The following is an 18,484-nucleotide window of genomic DNA, read 5'->3' as shown; positions in this document are numbered from 1 at the left end:
TGCCTGTTAGTACCAGGTCGCGGTCCTCTGGATCGCCCCACAAGGGTGTGAGCAAGCCGGAGTCCAGTAGCAGATAAGCAGATGAGGATCAAATAGCAACACGGTCAGTAAACAAGCCAAAAGGTCGGTAACGAGTAGTTGCAGGCTGGGATCAGGCAGTAGAGTAGTCAAGGAACAAGCCAAGGATCGATCACGACAAAATACAGATGGCAGCAGGGAAGACAAGAGCAAGGCACTGGCTGAGAAGGCACAATAACCTGGCAAAGAGGAAGTGCTGAGACAAGGTTTATATAGAAAATTCATGGAAGGAGCAAGGAGTTCAAGATTCAACAACAATCAAGACACATGAGAGTCAACTCTTCCAACATGATGACTATGTGGTTAGCAGTCTTGCCATATAGAGTCCAGTCAGGAACACTGTTTCAATTTTTTTATTTTCTTTAGGGTTTCTTGGGGTTCCCTCCAAAATCATTCTTATAAATGTGACCAAACTGACCTTAGAGTGGGTATATGTGCACATTTATCAGTAGGTCAGGACATTATGTTGCTCCTCCTCGGGTATTTGCTCCTGGGTGTAATATCTTGTCACTTACTTTAAAAATTAAATTGGCATGATCTATAATCAGGACTTTGTTTTCTTGTTCCAGGTCGCCACTATCTCAAACGTTCTGAATATAACCCAGATGACCAGGTTGGTGTTTCCTATTAAAATGTCTTCACCAAGCCAAGAAAATCTGATGCATGTTAGTTGGCTTTAATTATTTGTCAGACACTGACCAGGAACCAAGGAGATCAGGAAAGTCAGGGTGAAATCAAAACTCTGGCATGCTTGCTTCATGTCAATGACTGGCAAAGTGGTGAAACCATTGGATCAGGATGACAGTAATGCCGCGTACACACGGTCGGACTTTTCGTCTACAAAAGTCCGACGGCCTGTCCGACAGACCCGGCGGACTTTCGGCGGACTTGCAGCAGACTTTCTAACGAACGGACTTGCCTACACACGACCACACAAAAGTCCGACGGATTCGTAAGTGATAACGTACACCGGACTAAAATAAGGAAGTTCATAGCCAGTAGCCAATAGCTGCCCTAGCATGGGTTTTTGTCCGTCGGACTAGCACACAGACGAGCGGACTTCGGGGTCCGTCGTAGTTACGACGTAAAGATTTGAAGCATGTTTCAAATCTAAAGTCCGTCGGATTTGAGGCTAAAAAAGTCAGTTGAAAGTCCGGAGAAGCCCACACACGATCGGATTACCAGCCAGCTTTAGTCCGTCAGCGTCCGTTGGACTTTTGTAGACGAAAAGTCCGACCGTGTGTACGCGGCATTAGGAAGAAATCTTTTCACAAAGATAGGACAGTAATGGCAGCCTCTACGTGTCTTCAATAAGGCAGCAGAGTGGCTTAATGATTAGTACTTTTATCTTGCAGCACTGAGGTCCTCAGTTTGAATCCTGGTGAGGACACTACCTGCATGGTGTTTCCATCCTTGTGCCTTGTTTCCTCCAAGTACTCCAGTTTCTTTCCCCAAGCCACAGACAAGCCTTTAGGTTAATTGGCTCATTTCAAAACTGGCCCTAGCATGTATTTGCCTGTATGTAAGCATGTCAAGATAGGGATGTTAGATTGTGAGCTCCTTGATGGCAGATGTACAGTATGTAAAGTGCTGCGTAAATTGCAGTTGCAAATTGCAAATATACAGTATAAATACCCGTAATAGTAAGTAGGTTTCCCATATCCAGTCCAACTCTAGCACAAATGTATTATTTAATTTTGGTTAAAATAGGGAAGAATAAGAGCCTCTGTCAGGTTTTTTTTTGCAGTTTGTATCCTTGTTAAAGAGATTTCACCTCTCTTCCTGTCTTGGTGTCCACACAGGAAGTAAGGAGTTCCTAACAATGTGGGCAGAGACAGTACAGCTTCTGAGATATCAGTAAAAATATAAATCAATTTTTTTCCCCATCTTTATCTTCAGTGTCCAGAAAATGACTATCCCGGTTCTCTTGTCTGGTAGAGATGCCCTGGTGAGGTCTCAGACAGGATCTGGTAAGTCGTAACCTATAGACCAGGAGTGACACAGTTAAGAAGAAAGCAACATTTGAACTTTTTAACAGTTTTAGAAAATCTTAGCGGCTGCAGGTTGTAATGGAAAAGTTGTATTTAATGACGTTTTAGAGCAAAATAACTTGTGTAGATTACATGTGTAATTACTTATTTTGAGCCAAGTGGAGTTCAATTGCAATTGATCTTATGCTACTGAGCAATTAGAAAGCTCACGTATGGTTGAGTCCTTAAAGTACATACAGTATGAACCCTCACCTTCTAAAACAACCCACCTTTTTTGAACATAACAAAATTAAAGTTCAAACACGCATGGTTTGCCCACGCAGGGGTTCTTCTACAGCAAATGAAAAATGCTAAGCCGCCTGGCTCTCAAGGCTCACTCAGCCTTGGTAACGGTACCATGTTGCACAGGCTCACTTCTGGCCTCTAGGAAGGGGTTCTCCTGATCATCCAGGCTTTCACACTCCTCCAAGACTCACGGTCCCCTCTGGTCCCCAGGACTCTCTCTTCCAGTTGTCTCAGCTATGGTCTCCCAGGCTCTCTCAGCTGGCCCAACTCTCCCAGTCTACTGACCGAGAACCTCTCCCACATGGAGTGTCATCTCAAGGATATTGCCTGGGTTCCTAAACAGGAGACCACCTCCCTCCTGGCTACAGCAACTGCTGCAACACACTCCTACTGCTCTCACCAGCCCCTCATTATATGGGCTGTGTGCACCTGGGCACACACCCCGCTGGCTGTCCACAACACCCGGACACAGGGTTGGAGATCCCATCCCACCCAAGACTCTTAGGGATCTCCAAACTACTGAGCCCCACCTGGAAAAAGCAAACTCCGGAGAAAGCTGCCAGAGCGATTTTCTCCATTTAAAATCTACACTCGTCAGCAAACATGCAAACTCTGTTTCCATTTCTTTGCCATTTCTATAGTGACAGAGCCTCACTGTGTTACAATATATAAATACATTTCCCCCCCCTTTTTTTTGTAAGTGATCACATACCCCTGTTCTCAGATGCATAAGGAGTTCAGAGAGATGGAGGAGGAGAAACAAACAGCAGCATGCTGGTCTTCCCAGTGAGTGGCTGTGCAGGGGGTGCGTTTCAGGAGAGTCTGATCATTGGAGAAGAGCAGGCTGAGTTTCCAGCATAGCTAGAGAACTGATCATGCTGTGCTCTCATGCCAAGCAATACAAAGAGAACAGGATACTTTTTTACACAAGTACATGGTAAAGCAGGCACATATCAGGAATATGAAATGTTGGGGTAACATATTTATCTTTAAAGAGGGGTTCCCATTTAAAAAAAAATAAATAAAAGTCAGCAGGTACAAATACTGCAGCTGCTGACTTTAAATCGGACACTTACCTGTCCCAGGGTCCAGCGATGCAGGGGATTGAAGCCCCGCTCGTCCCCCCCTGCGCTCGGTGGCGCCGGCATTTTAACTTCACAGCCGGGCACCCATTGCGCATGCATGAGCCGCGCCACACGCCGTCACTGGCCCCGCAATCATCTGGGACCAGTCACGTGTCCCAGATGATTGACAAGAGGGAGGGTGGAGAGGCGATCTCCCTTCCTGTGCCGTGGGAAGTGACGTCAGGACCCCAGGCACCGAAGGAGGCAGACTACGAGGGACCCCCTAGCAACAGGCATTTAGAGGTGAGTAAAAAAAAAAATTTTTTTTTCAAATTTTTTTTTTTTTAATTTACTAATTTTTTTTTTTTTGGGGGGGTAGAACTCCACTTTAAGGGAAACTGTACCTTCAGTACAAATTGTCCTTTAAAGCGTGCAGCCCAACTAGTCCAATCACCTTCACCTTTTTATCCAGCAATCTTCACTATGTAGCCTAGTCATGCTTCTGGAAATGTCCATGCCTGGTCCTCCTCAGCCTATGCTTGCACACTTCAGCCCCATTCTTTACTATATGGAAAGCTGTATTCTGCAGGGCCCCTGGAGTGTGGCATGAGTGTGGGGCTCCCTATAGAAAAAAGTAGGACAAGGGAGTCAATGCACAGGCTGAAGGGTACCCGGTGAGGACATTTTCGGAAGCAAGGCTCTGCGTCGTGCAATGGGGCCACTCACTGAAGATCATTGTATTGAGAACAAAGGCAAAGCTGACCTTACACGTTGTGAATTAAAGCTGCTCTTTGATGAACTGGCCGAAGTTTGAACTGTGGGTGGTCTTGTGGGAACCCACCTGCCTGCCATCTTATGAGCTAATGATCGAAGGAGCCGGGCGAAATATGCCAGCCGAACAGCAGCTGCATCCGATCAGATGCAGCCGCTATTAAGGTATTCTGACAGCCGCGGGTGCCAGCTGTTACAGTAGAGTACCTGGCAGGGGGATTTGTCCATCCTTCACATTGTGGGGCCGAACGGGAGAAATCGTACTTACTGACAGTGCTATAGTACCTGTAATAAATAAAGAAAACATAACTGCAGCAGCATCTAATACCCTATTCTTATGGCTGTATGTCAGGTCTGAAATGCAAAGCTTGGACACCTCCAGGTAGAGTCAGGACTTGCTGCTCTCTCCAGTTCCCTTCATATTCATGTCGGCCTATCACTACCACGAGTAGCCTCAGTGGCCAACAGAATTGTCTTGGAGGCAGAAAGCTTCTTCACAATCAGGAACTGATAAAGCTTTTCTAGATTCTTTGCTATAGAGTGTTAGCAGCTCACTGATTGTTTTCACTTGCTTGAAACTGGTCTTTAATATTTTAATGTAAAAGTCGCTCATCAAACAAAACATAGGGACTTTTAGTGCAAATGATGTATGAAAGACAGGTACACTTTAATGGAAACAGCATGGCTAATAATATATATCTGGACTTTCTTTATAGGGAAGACTTTAGCTTATGGTGTTCCACTTGTACAGTCACTTCAAGCAGCAACCGCTAAAATACAGGTAAGTGTATTCTGTAAATTGGGTCCGGTGTGGCCCCCCCCCTCCCCCCTCTCTCCTCCTTCCCCCCTCCTCTTCCTATACCCCCCCCACCAACTATAGATTATGGTTATAAACCAGCACAAATGTTAGGCAGGAATGCCAGGCTTCGTCCCATACTCCGGAATAGTATCTTGTAGCATCATCAACTCTCATTCGCCATATTTAAATGTGATCTTTATTTTTAGATAGGATACATTGCTATGATATATCTATGATGTACCGTATATTTGGTTTTCTTTTTTTTTTCTTTTTGTATTATTTTTGTATTTGTTATAAATAAAAACTTTTCTGTTAAAAAAAAAAAGTGTATTCTGTAGCCCCTAAATTCAACACCATCCAACTGTGTGTGTAATCTGAGCTCTCCCGCTCCTTCACAGCAGTATTTTTAATTTTTTTTATTGAGCAACAGCAAGCTAATTCTGTTGTATGGAAGGCATCTTCTGCTGATTACTAGTGTCATATGTGAAATATTCATTGTTTTTGTGCCTAATAAAAAAAAATGTAAAAAATGTTTTAGGAAGTTTGCAGCTAGGGAGTACACTGATCAGGGCTTTTTTTCAGCGGGAACGCGGGGGGGGGGGGGGGGGGACGCAGTTCCGGTACCTCCAGCACTGCATGTATGTAATAGTGTGGGGTGTGCTGGAGGGTCTATTTATGTTGGCTGCCAGGCGATCTATTGTCACTGGTGGGGATCTGATTTTGTGTGAGCGTCTATTGTTGCTGATGGTGAATCTGTTGTTGCTGGGGGGTCTTATGTTGCTGGAAGGGATCTACTGTTGAGGGAGAGGTCAATTTTTACTGGCTGCTGGAAGATCTATTGATGCTGGCTGCTGGGAGGTCTGTTGTTGCTGCTGGGGGGGGGGGGGGATGTCTAATGTTGCTTGGGTGGATATTTTGTTACTGGGTGTGATATTTTGTTACTGGGTGTGATATTTTGTTGTGGGTGGTTCACTGTTGCTGCAGGGGATATATTTTACTGCTTTTCTTTTTATCATCAACATGTTCCGTACAAATGATTTAGCACCACATAACGATACTTGGTTCTGTATTCTCTAAAAGGGGCAGTACCGTTAGGTGGTGGAATCAAGGGACGGTGGTCAGAGGTGGGTAGGGGGCAGAGACAAGGGGTGACTCAGACGGGGGGAGTTCCTGTACCTATTCTCCGAGAAACAAAGCCCTGACACTGATCATGTGTTTTATTAAAGTGATATTAAAGGCAAGTTTTTAAAAAAAATAACAAACATGTTATACTTACCTGCTCTGTGTAGTGGTTTTGCACAGAGCAGCCCAGATCCTCCTCTTCTTGGGTCCCACACTAGCGCTCCTGGCCCCTCCCTCCTGCCAAGTGCCCCCACAGCAAACCGCTTGCTATGGGGGGCTCCCAAGCAGGCTCACTCCCGAGCCACTTCTCTTTATGTCCATTCAGGCACCACCATGGCTTGGCCCTGCCCCCTCTCTCTTGTCAATGGCTCACTGGCTGTGAATGACCACCCATCTTTTCTGGTGAATGAACATGGAAGCAAATCTGTCTAAATCTGTCTTAGTGAGCACTTCTCCTTTCCCGAGATAATCCATCCACCTCACAGGTGTGGCATATCAAGATGCCGAATAGACAGCATGATTATTGCACAGGTGTGCAATAGGCTGGTCACAGTAAAAGGCCGCTCTAAAATGTGCAGTTTTATCACACAGCACAATGCCACAGATGACAGCTGACTACATGAATGTCCACCAGAGCTGTTGCCCTTGAACTGAATGTTCATTTCTCTACCGTAAGCCGTCTCCAACAGTTTCAGAGAATGTAGACAGATTTGTGAACAGTATTTGAGAGAAATAGGTCTTTTGTGTACATAGAAAAAGTCGTAGATCTTTGCTTTCAGCTCATGATAAATAGGGGCTACACAAAAGTGTTGCATTTATAATTTTGCTCAGTGTATGTGTGTGTGTGTGTATGTATATATATATATATATATATATATATATATATATATATATATATATCATATAAAAATATAAATATATATATATATATATATATATATATATAATATAAAAAAAAATATATATATATAACATTTTTCACCTGTTTTTAGGATGGAACGTGTAACATGCTCCTGCAGCTGCTCCCCGATTCCCCCTCTCCCTGTGACAGTGGATCTTCTCCGCCCACACAGGCACGTCATTCATTTACAGAGTTCTGTAAATGAATGAACTACAAGTACTGACAGCCTTTGTAGCTGTCGGCTTGTAGTTCTCAATGAACTACCAGATCGCTGTTGAGTGCTCTAATTAGTTCATTGATTCTTCCTGTACGAGCAGACAGCTTACACTGACAACCTGCCGGAGTCCTGCATTGCCCCTGTGGTCTGCTGATTGTGGGTGCAATGCTTTCCAGGCTCCAACAAAAAGAAATAGCAAATGCACATATTTTTACCTGCAAAAAATGTGCATTTATTATTATTATTTATTTATTTATTTATTTTTTAAAGGTAAACTTATCCTTAAACTTTAGTGTATTTCTTTAAAAAAAAAAATGTGTTTGATAAACATGTACACTAATATAACACAAAAAAAATTGCAACTGCCGCCATTTTATTCTCCAGGGTCTTTTCTTTCAGAAAATAGATACTCTTTGGAAAATGTATCTAATCTTCAGGCCTAAAATGTACATTTTAAAATGTGGGGAAAAGTGATATTTGTTAAAAGACTACCAAAAAATTATTTTATTTTATTGAAATTCGTTAACAAAGAGTGTAAATAAACTGCTATATGTGCAATCAGTTCATGCAGCAGAGATAATAAGCTCAGACCAGATATAATCAGCTTTTTGTTTAAGACTTTTTTTTTTATATTAGAATACTGTATTATATATTAATATTATATTCTAGAAAACTGCTAATGTTTTTTACTTACTCTCTAACAGCGCAGTGATGGACCTTATGCCCTTGTTTTAGTCCCCACAAGAGAGGTAAGGAGATGTTTCTTTATGGCTTGGGATGGACCGTGGTGAGGTGCATTCTGGGTACAGTGTACAAATAGCAGGCTCTTTAATATTGCATATTGCATTAATTTATAAATGTTTCTATGGCTGTATGCCCCATAATGACAGCTGGAAAGCTGAATTGGTTTTGTTTTGTCATTTTCTGCTTCATAGCTGGCCCTGCAGAGTTTCACCACCATTCAAAAGCTGCTTAAGGTCAGTATACTCCGTGTCCATTGACATCTCCTTTAAACTGACTGCTACCTGTACAATCAGATTGTATGATATACAAAGCTCTGGTTGAGCTGTACAAACACGGACAGAGTCATATTAGAGCGAATCCACTTATAAAAAGTGGGATAATTGAAATTGAGAGTTTTAATTTCCCCATCATTTTTTCGCAAAATCAGAATATTCCAGCAAAATTGGGCCTTTATGGCAAAATTCATTGGCATCAACAGAGAATTAGGGGTATTATTTGTGGTTGTGACATTGGCCTTACAGGTCATGGCCTACCCCTAGCCTGCGACTGGACAGTGAAAGGAGAAGCAGCAGACCGATGAGCTTCCCTTGCTGTCTCCTTCTATCAGCATGTTTCTTTCAGCACTGCAGCACAACTAATGTCTACTTGGGCTGCTTCTCCCTCTCTCATTCTTAGCTTTGCTGTACGGGCTAGGCTGATGCCAAGTCAAATTCCAGTACTTACATTTGCTTAAAAAAATACATTCAACAATGTAATAATAAATTGTTGTAGAGTTGTATTAGATTGTGTCTTTTATATCTGCATGGAGTTAAGCTTTAAAGTGGTTGTAAACCCTCCTATAGAACTTTACATCAATGATCGCTGCCTGTGAAAGTGCACTCACGTTTGTCTTTGCGATGCAAATCATCTTTATTTGTCTTGTGACGTCACCCGCGCCCTCGCGCACTAGGTAGCCTCATTAACGGCACACAATGTGTGCCGTTTCAGCTTCCTTTGCCTGCTGTGTCATTATCTGACACGCAGAAGCCTCGCCTTGATAGTCATTTACTGGTCTCATTGAGAATGCTCTGTTGCCGTAGTAACGGCAGTTGAGATCGAGGCTTGGTTACGACGCTACGGCGCATGCGCGAGTTTTCGGCAGGGATACGAACTAAGGGCGGAAATGACGTCCGCATCAGCTTCAGCAAACAGGACAAAGAATGGCACGGATGATACACAGAAGATACAGGAAAATAAAAATCATAAAAAAAGGTCTTTCTAACGCTCGTTTAGGACTAATTTATAGAACGCTTGCTTGGCAAGGTAAAAAAAACATTGAAATATTAGAAAAAAAAGAAATATTTTGCAGTGTTTACTTCCTCTTTAAGCTAACCCATTAAAGGAGTCCTTCAGTCTTTACCTTCCCTGCAACACCTAGCTGTTTTTTTTTTTTGTGAATGGCGGCTGTACTGAGCAGACGACCCCCTGTGCTCACTATGTAGAAGGGCAGCTGTTTGGCGCAGGACCCGGAAGATATCGGCAATCATTGTAGTAGAATCAGCTGCTGCAATGATTCTCTGCTTCCACAGGGATAACACAGATATAGAATATGTATATACTTACATTGGTCCAAGCTGGACCAATGTAACTATGCAATAAAAACTATACCTGGAGTTTAGCTTTAACCATATATATGAATGTCATATGGGGTTTTTTTTTATTCTATTGGCAACTGTGGAAAAAAAAACCATACATTTCTTTCTCGAACATCACGGGACACAGAGCCACAGTAATTACTGATGGGTTATATAGGTATCACTGGTGATTGGACACTGGCACACCCTATCAGGAAGTTCAACCCCCTATATAATCCCTCCCCCTTGCAGGGATACCTCAGTTTTTACGCCAGTGTCTTAGGTGATGGACGTGTAAGGATGTCCTGTGCTGAGCTCCAAGTGTCTTTTCATGGCCGAATTGAATGGTACCCGGGCCTCGTGTCCGAAGAAACGAGGTTTTACCCGTAATGCTTCTCTTTTTAGAGAGCTGGACCCCGCAGATCAGAAAATGGCTTTAAACTTCCTAATTTCTGGCGAGGTGCTTTACGGTCCCAGAACTGTTGGATCCCCCTACTGATGGGGGCCCCAGTCTCTGACGGTTTTTTCAAACGGAGGAGGGGGCGGGATGTCAACACAGAGTGTTTAGACTCCCACTCAGGCCAGCTGCAGGCTATTAAAGGCACTCTGTACAGGTGCACTCAGCCTTCTGAGAGACACAGAGCTGACGGTCGCATGTAAGGTGGGACACAGGCATTCTCCTAGGCAGCATTTACTGAAGTAACACCAGACTGAGCATTGGGTAGCAAGGCTTTTAGCCAGACTACATCGCTCAGCGGACAGTGTTCATTTGTATACCTCACACCTTGTTGCTTTGCACTATGGGTAGAAGAGGTTCAAGCACCCCAGGAACCAGAGACACTAGGGGATCTCGTTCAGGTTCTGAGGGCCCCCTGTCGGCAGCATCCTCCCCCCTAAAAATGGGCCAGGGACGGCTAGCCAGGGAGAGCCATCGGGGTCAGGGGCTACACCTGCTTCTGGCACTTCAGCCCCTGTATATATTACACAAGAGGTTTTTTCCTCAACCATTAATGGTCTAGAGGAAAGATTAATGGCCGTGATTACGTCTTCACTCAGTGGAAGAAAACGCACTAGGCTTTCCTCTGTTCCCCAAGACCCTCAGACAGAGGAGCTCTGGGATAAAGGAGATGAATCCCTTTCAGAGGATCGGGATGGGATGGATGATTCCTCTTCGGAGGATTCAGGTGGAGAGGGACCCTCTGCGACTTCCCAAGAGGAGAAAGTCTTAGTGCAGATCCTCACTGGATTGGTCCGCTCCACATTTAAGTTGCCCATACCTGAAACTGCTAAAGAATCCTCTTCTGCTTTGGGGTCACTGAAACCTTTCCAAGCAGCACATGCTTTTCCTGTTCATACTTTACTTGAAAAGCTTATTTATTCTGAGTGGGATCACCCAGACAAACGTTTTTTTCCGCCGAGAAAGTTTTCAACACTTTATCCGATGGATGAAAAGTTTATTAAAATGTGGGGAATACCAGCTATTGATGCCGCCATTTCCTCCATAAATAATAGCCTGACTTGTCCTGTAGACAATGCTCAGATGCTCAGGGATCCTGTAGATAAAAGGATGGAATCCCTATTGAAGGATGTTTTCTCCTTAGCAGGATCAGTGGCCCAACCTGCAATAGCAGCGATTGGAGTCTGTCAATACTTAAGAGACCATGTTAAGCAGGTCATCAAAGTATTACCTGAACAGCAGGCCCAGGGGTTTGCTAACCTTCCAGCGGCCTTATGCTTTGTGGTTGACGCCATTAGAGATTCTATCGTGCAAACCTCCCGTCTTTCACTGGGGTTGGTGCATATACGTAGAATCCTATGGTTGAAAAATTGGTCAGCCGAAGCACCATGTAAGAAGCTACTGGCTGGGTTTCCATTTCGTGGTGCAAGGTTGTTTGGAGAGGACTTGGATAACTATATCAAGAGAATCTCTTGTGGGAAAAGCACTCTCTTACCTGTCAAGAAGAAGAGTAAGCGTCCCTCTTTCAAACGGACTCTTTCCCCAGCGCCGGGGGCTTCAGCCTCCAGGCAGTCTCGACGGCCGCCTCCATCGGGGTCCAGAGACAAGAGTCAACCCCAGGGACAAAAGAAGTCCTGGGGAAAGAAGCCTACTAGGCAAAACACTAAGACCTCTGCATGAGGGGGCGCCCCCGCTCACTCGAGTGGGGGGAAGACTGCGACAATTCTCAGAGCTCTGGCAGGAGGACTTCCAGGACAGATGGGTAGTCTCCACGGTAACCTTAGGGTACAAGCTGGAGTTTCAGGAATTCCCTTCTCCTCGGTTCCTCAGATCAAATGTTCCCAGAGACCCAGAGAAGAAGCAGTCGCTCCTTCTAGCGTTAGAGCGACTTTTGTCGCAGGAGGTCATTATGATAGTTCCTGCAAAGGACCAGGGATTGGGCTTCTATTCCAACCTTTTTACGTTCCAAAAGCCAAATGGGGATGTCAGGCCCATTTTGGACTTAAGGGATCTGAACCGATTCCTAAGGATTCAATCCTTCCGCATGGAATCAATTCGAACAGTAGTTCCCACCCTGCAGGGAGGAGAATTTCTGGCATCAATAGACATCAGAGATGCATATCTGCATGTGCCCATTTTTCCTGCTCATCAGAAGTTTCTGCGCTTCGAGGTAGGAGGGCGCCATTTCCAGTTTATGGCTCTGCCCTTTGGGATAGCCACTGCACCTCGAGTGTTCACAAAGATCTTGGCTCCTCCTCTGGCCAGATTAAGGGCTCAGGGTATAGCTGTCATAGCATACCTAGACGACCTGCTCTTGATAGACCGGTCGGTAGCCTCTTTGAATGGAAACTTGAGGACCACGGTCAGGTATCTAGAACACCTGGGTTGGATCCTCAACTTAGAAAAGTCTTTCCTAAAACCAGTAAGAAGACTGGAATATTTAGGTCTGATTATACATACAAGCCAGGAGAAAATATTTCTACCCCAGGCAAAGATCACTGCTTTGAGAGAGCTGATTCTGACAGTAAGGACCAAGAAGGGTCCCTCAGTCCGCCTTTGTATGAGGCTACTAGGGAAGATGGTGTCTTCATTCGAAGCAGTTCCCTATACTCAGTTTCACTCAAGAATGCTGCAACACAGTATTCTGTCGACCTGGAACAAGAAGGTTCAGGCATTAGACTTTCCGATGCACCTGTCGCATGCGGTGCGTCAGAGCCTCAATTGGTGGCTCATACCCGAAAACCTGCAGAAGGGGAAATCCTTTCTACCGGTTACCTGGACGGTGGTAACAACAGATGCCAGTCTGTCAGGTTGGGGAGCAGTTCTGGAACAGGCTGCGGTCCAAGGAGTATGGTCCAAGACAGAGAGGACCTTACCCATCAACATTCTGGAGATCCGGGCGATACATCTAGCTCTAAAAGCCTGGACTATCAGGCTACAGGGTTGTCCGGTCAGGATCCAGTCCGACAATGCCACAGCAGTGGCTTATGTCAATCATCAGGGAGGCACCCGGAGCCGAGCTGCTCAAAAAGAGGTGAACCAGATCTTAGTCTGGGCAGAGATGCATGTGCCATGCATATCGGCAGTTTTCATCCCGGGAATAGAGAATTGGCAGGCGGACTGTCTAAGTCGCCAGCAGTTACTTCCAGGGGAATGGTCTCTGCATCCCGACGTCTTTTGGGCCATATGCCAAAGATGGGGGGGTTCCAGATGTAGATCTCTTTGCATCCCGATTCAACAAAAAGATAGACAGATTTGTGGCAAGGACAAAAGATCCTCTTGCATGCGGGACGGATGCGTTGGTGATTCCGTGGCATCGGTTCTCACTGATTTACGCATTCCCGCCTATTCTGCTACTACCACGACTCCTTCGCAGGATCAGGCAGGAAAGGAAGTCGGTATTTCTGGTGGCCCCCGCTTGGCCCAGAAGGACTTGGTATGCAGAAATAGTAAGGATGACGGTAGGTTCCCCGTGGACACTACCGGAACGCCCAGACCTGTTAGCTCAAGGTCCAGTGTTCCATCCTGCCTTACAAACGCTAAATTTGAAGGTTTGGCTATTGAGACCCACGTTCTGAAGAGTCGTGGGCTCTCAGGTCCTGTCATATCTACCTTGATTAATGCAAGGAAGCCAGCTTCCAGGATGATTTATCATAGAGTCTGGAAAGCTTATATAACCTGGTGTGAATCCAGAGGTTGGCATCCCAGGAAATATGTCATAGGTAGAATCCTTGATTTTCTACAGATGGGATTAGAGATGAAGCTGGCCTTGAGTACCATCAAGGGCCAGGTCTCTGCTTTATCAGTATTATTTCAGCGGCCACTTGCTTCGCATTCTTTGGTCCGAAACTTTATGCAGGGGGTGATGCGTCTTAATCCTCCGGTTAAAGCGCCCCTAAACCCCTGGGACTTGAATTTGGTCCTGGCTGTGTTACAGAAACGGCCTTTTGAACCAATAAGTCAGATTCCTTTGGTCTTGTTGACAAGGAAATTAATTTTTCTGGTGGCCATCTCTTCTGCTAGAAGAGTATCAGAATTAGCAGCTCTTTCCTGTAAGGAGCCTTATTTGATTATACACAAGGATAGAGTGGTACTACGCCCTCATCCTAGTTTTTTACCGAAGGTGGTTTCTGATTTTCATTTAAACCAAGACATTGTTCTACCTTCCTTTTTTCCAGATCCCTGTTCTCCGGAAGAGAGATCTCTACATTCGTTGGATGTAGTAAGAGCAGTTAAGGCCTATCTAGGGGCAACTACTCAGATCCGCAAGACGGATGTTTTGTTTGTGCTGCCAGAGGGTCCCAATAGAGGACAGGCAGCGTCAAAAGCTACCATTTCTAAATGGATTCGACAGTTGATCATTCAAGCTTACGGTTTGAAACAGAAGATTCCTCCGTTTCAGATCAGGGCACATTCCACAAGGGCTATTGGTGCTTCTTGGGCAGTGCATCACCGGGCCTTTATGGCTCAAATCTGCAAGGCCGCAACCTGGTCTTCAGTTCATACATTCACCAGATTCTATCAGGTGGATGTGAGAAGTCATGAGGATATCGCCTTTGGGCGTAGTGTGCTGCAGGCAGCGGTACAGGGTCCTCAGGTCTGATTGCACCCTACTTGGTCGTGGTTCCCCCCCTCAGGTAGCATTGCTCTGGGACATCCCATCAGTAATTACTGTGGCTCTGTGTCCCGTGATGTTCGAGAAAGAAAATAGGATTTTTTAAAACAGCTTACCTGTAAAATCCTTTTCTTTCGAAGGACATCACGGGACACAGAGGTCCCACCCCTCTTCTAATACACTATATTGCTTGGCTACAAAACTGAGGTATCCCTGCAAGGGGGAGGGATTATATAGGGGGTTGAACTTCCTGATAGGGTGTGCCAGTGTCCAATCACCAGTGATACCTATATAACCCATCAGTAATTACTGTGGCTCTGTGTCCCGTGATGTCCTTCGAAAGAAAAGGATTTTACAGGTAAGCTGTTTTAAAAAATCCTATTTTTGTTAAAAAAAAAAAAGATAAAATATTAGAGATGCACCGAAATTTCGGTCGCCAAAACATTTCAGCCAAAAATGGTGATATCGGCATTTATCCGTTAAGAGAAAAAAGTGCCAATAATGGCATAAAAAACAAGAATTCACGGTGTATTCGCAGCGAATTTGCAGCAGTTTTGTGACTCAAAAACCGCACAAAAATGTAACACGAGTGCATTAATGATGCGTTTTCAATGCATTTGAACTAGGAGGTGCGTTTTTTTTTTAACTGACCAAAAATGCAGAAAGCAGGATTTTTAACACCACAATGGAAGCCCAACGGACCAGTGTGCAGACATACATGGAATTTAAAGGGATACATTTCTCTTGAGCTTTTCTTGCGCTAAAGGTGCCAATATTGGCCGATGATCAATTCATATTGATTTAAATTGATGATATTCATTAAAAAGTCTAATATAATACAATTATATATAAAAATAGAAATATTTTTTTAAAACTGTCATCCTGCATTTTCGGTTTCGGCACCATAATTTCCATTTGCAGCTTTATAAAATATGACACGAGTATTTAGTATTTACCATTTTCAGTCACTAGGTGGCATGTGTACTGAAGCAGCAGTCATTAATATGACAGTACAGTTTGTTGCACTGAGTTGGGACGTCTTGTAAGGTCATGCCTCTGCCTCCTTACCAGTCATTCCACCCATTGTGGTGAAGGCTGCCAGAGCAAGGGAGTTTATTTAACCTTCAGTATAGTGTTCTTGCTTGGCTTCCCATTCTCTGCAGTATTAGTATAATGTTGCACCAGATGTACATGTTAAAATACTGATTACAACATTGTAGAAGCTGGCAACCTAGAGCCTCGTAATGTGAGGGATATTTTTCCACCATTAAATGTACATGTGCCTGTTGCTGGCCCCGAAACCAATGACTGGCATAGGTGATCCTAACGTCGGTTAGTTCTGTACTTTACTGCGTGCCAGTGCTCCTCTGAGCCTCCTGATGAAATAATAGTAGGCTATGGAAATAGACTATTGTAGCAATAGTAGTCTATGGAAATGTGATGCCAGACCTGCATATAGTTATCATTCCAGAGGCCGAGGAGAATTGGCACATAAAAGGCTTGTTGCACTAACGGAGCTAACACATGTGGATACTGCTTGGTGACCATTATTGGATATAGACTCACCTATCTTCAGCTGTGAGCGCTTATTAGGCCTCGTTCCTATGGGTGCTGAAGACCAAATACCTTTTTTTTGCAGTGCGTCTAGACTCCTGAAGCCGCGTGCAGGCAGCCCATTGATGTCTGTTAGGTCTCAGCAGATGCATGGACACAAATGCTGGTCCTAATGTCACAGGGATGCGGGTGAGCAGCCCCAAATAAAGACCATGCAGACCAAAAAATAGCCCGTTCACTGTATCCAGGCCTCAGCACCTATTTGAGCAAGGCCTTAGAAAATCTTGATGGTTGATTGCTGTATGTGTCAGGACTCTATCTGCAGCAGAGGCTCACGAAGACCTGGCATTCCTGCCAGTATCTTACAGTGAGGGAAAAAAGTATTTCATCCCCTGGTGATTTTATACGTTTGCCCACTGACAAAGAAATGATCAGTCTATAATTTTAATGGTAGGTTTATTTTAACAGTGAGAGAGAGATTAACAACACAAATATCCAGAAAAACACATTTCAAAAAAAGCTATAAATTGATTTGCGTTTTAATGAGTGAAATAAGTATTTTACCCCTTCGCAAAACATGACTTGGTGGCAAAACTCTTGTTGGCAATCAGAGGTTAGACGTTTTTTGTAGTTGGCCACCAGGTTTGCACACATCTCAGGAGGGATTTTGTCCCACTCCTCTTTGCAGAGCCTCTCCAAGTCATTAAGGTTTCGAGACTGACATTAGGTAACTCGAACCTTCAGCTTCCTCCACGTATTTTTTATCAGATTAAGGTCTGGAGACTGGCGAGGCCACTCCAGGACCTTAATGTGCTTCTTCTTAAACCACTCCTTTGTTGCTTTGGCCGTATGTTTTGGGTCATTGTCATGCTGGAATACCCATCCACGACCCATTTTCAATGCCCTGGCTGAAGGAAGGAGGTTCCCACCCAAGATTTGATGGTACATGGCTCGGTCCATCGTCCCTTTGATGCGGTGAAGTTGTCCTGTCCCCTTAGCAGAAAAACACCCCCAATGCATAATGTTTCCACCTCCATGTTTGAAGGTGGGGATGGTGTTCTTGGGGTCATAGGCAGCATTCCTCCTCTAAACACAGCGAGTTGAGTTGATGCCAAGAGCTAAATTCTGTTTCTGTTCTCATCTAACCACAACACTTTCACCCAGTTCTCCTCTGAATTATTCAGATGTTCATTAGCAAACTTTAGACGGGTCTGTACATGTGCTTTCTTGAGCAGGAGGACCTTGCGGGAACTGCAGGATTTCAGTCCTTCATGGCTTAATGTGTTACCAATTGTTTTCTTGGTGACTATGGTCCCAGCTGCCTTGAGATCATTGACAAGATTCTCCCGTGTAGTTCTGGGCTGATTCCTCACCGTTCCCATGATCATTAAAACTCCACAAGATGAGATATTGCATGGAGCTCCAGCTCGAGGGAGATTCGGCAGTTATTTTGTGTTTCTTTCATTTGCGAATAATCACACCAACTGTTGTCACCCTCTCACCAAGCTGCTTGGCGATGGTCTTGTAGCCCATTCCAGTCTTGTGTAGGTCTACAATATTGTCCCTGACATCCTTGGACAGCTCTTTGGTCTTGGCCATGGTGGAGAGATTGGAATCTGATTGATTGCTTCTGTGGACTTTTGTCTTTTATACAGGTAACCTGGGAGCCAGAAATCTTGCTGATTGATAGGGAATTAAATACTTATTTCACTCATTAAAATGCAAATCAATTTATAACTTTTTTGAAATGCATTTTTCTGGATATTTTTGTTGTTATTCTGTCTCTCACTGTTAAAATAAACCTACCATTAAAATTATAGACTGATCTTTTCTTTGTCAGTGGGCAAACACACAAAATCAGCAGGGGATCAAATACTTTTTTCCCTCCCTGTACATGGCCGAATCATGAATACATGGCGGCATGCACAAATAAGCGCTGGCGCACAGGTATGCGCACTGGCAGGCAGGTGCGGGCGCAAATGCCCTCTGATACACATCGGCCGGAAGTGGTGCCAAACAGTCTTTATAAGGGAGCTAGGAACTAGGCCAAGCCAGAAGCGAAATGCGTCAAGGAAGGTTGGTGCTCGGGTGTTGTATGCAGTCATTTTGTGTACTACTAATAAATACGGCAAGGGTGGAGTACAGCGGATAAAAAAAATCATATTTTTGAAAGAAGTAATGTTATTTCTTATAAACATTAGTAGTTGTTGATATTGTAAATGTTTAGAAACACATCTACACAATCTATTGATTTTTTTTTTTTACGCAATGAT

At 44.3% G+C, this 18,484-nt stretch overlaps 1 protein-coding gene across 2 annotated transcripts in view; it reads left to right on the top strand.

Annotated features, from left to right (window-relative positions):
• DDX31 (DEAD-box helicase 31) overlaps positions 1–18,484 on the top strand; it is a 149,346-nt gene that overhangs the window by 4,071 nt on the left and 126,791 nt on the right. For both annotated transcript variants that reach the window (XM_073600533.1, XM_073600532.1), the window contains exons 4-8: positions 648–691; positions 1,978–2,048; positions 4,906–4,970; positions 7,933–7,977; positions 8,164–8,205. In XM_073600533.1, the coding sequence (XP_073456634.1) occupies positions 648–691; positions 1,978–2,048; positions 4,906–4,970; positions 7,933–7,977; positions 8,164–8,205 (267 nt within the window). The remainder of the gene's footprint in view (positions 1–647; positions 692–1,977; positions 2,049–4,905; positions 4,971–7,932; positions 7,978–8,163; positions 8,206–18,484) is intronic.

Source organism: Aquarana catesbeiana, linkage group LG09, assembly GCF_042186555.1.
Source record: "Aquarana catesbeiana isolate 2022-GZ linkage group LG09, ASM4218655v1, whole genome shotgun sequence".
Taxonomy (NCBI): Eukaryota; Metazoa; Chordata; class Amphibia; order Anura; family Ranidae; genus Aquarana; species Aquarana catesbeiana.
This window is presented reverse-complemented; position numbering and strand designations above follow the sequence as displayed.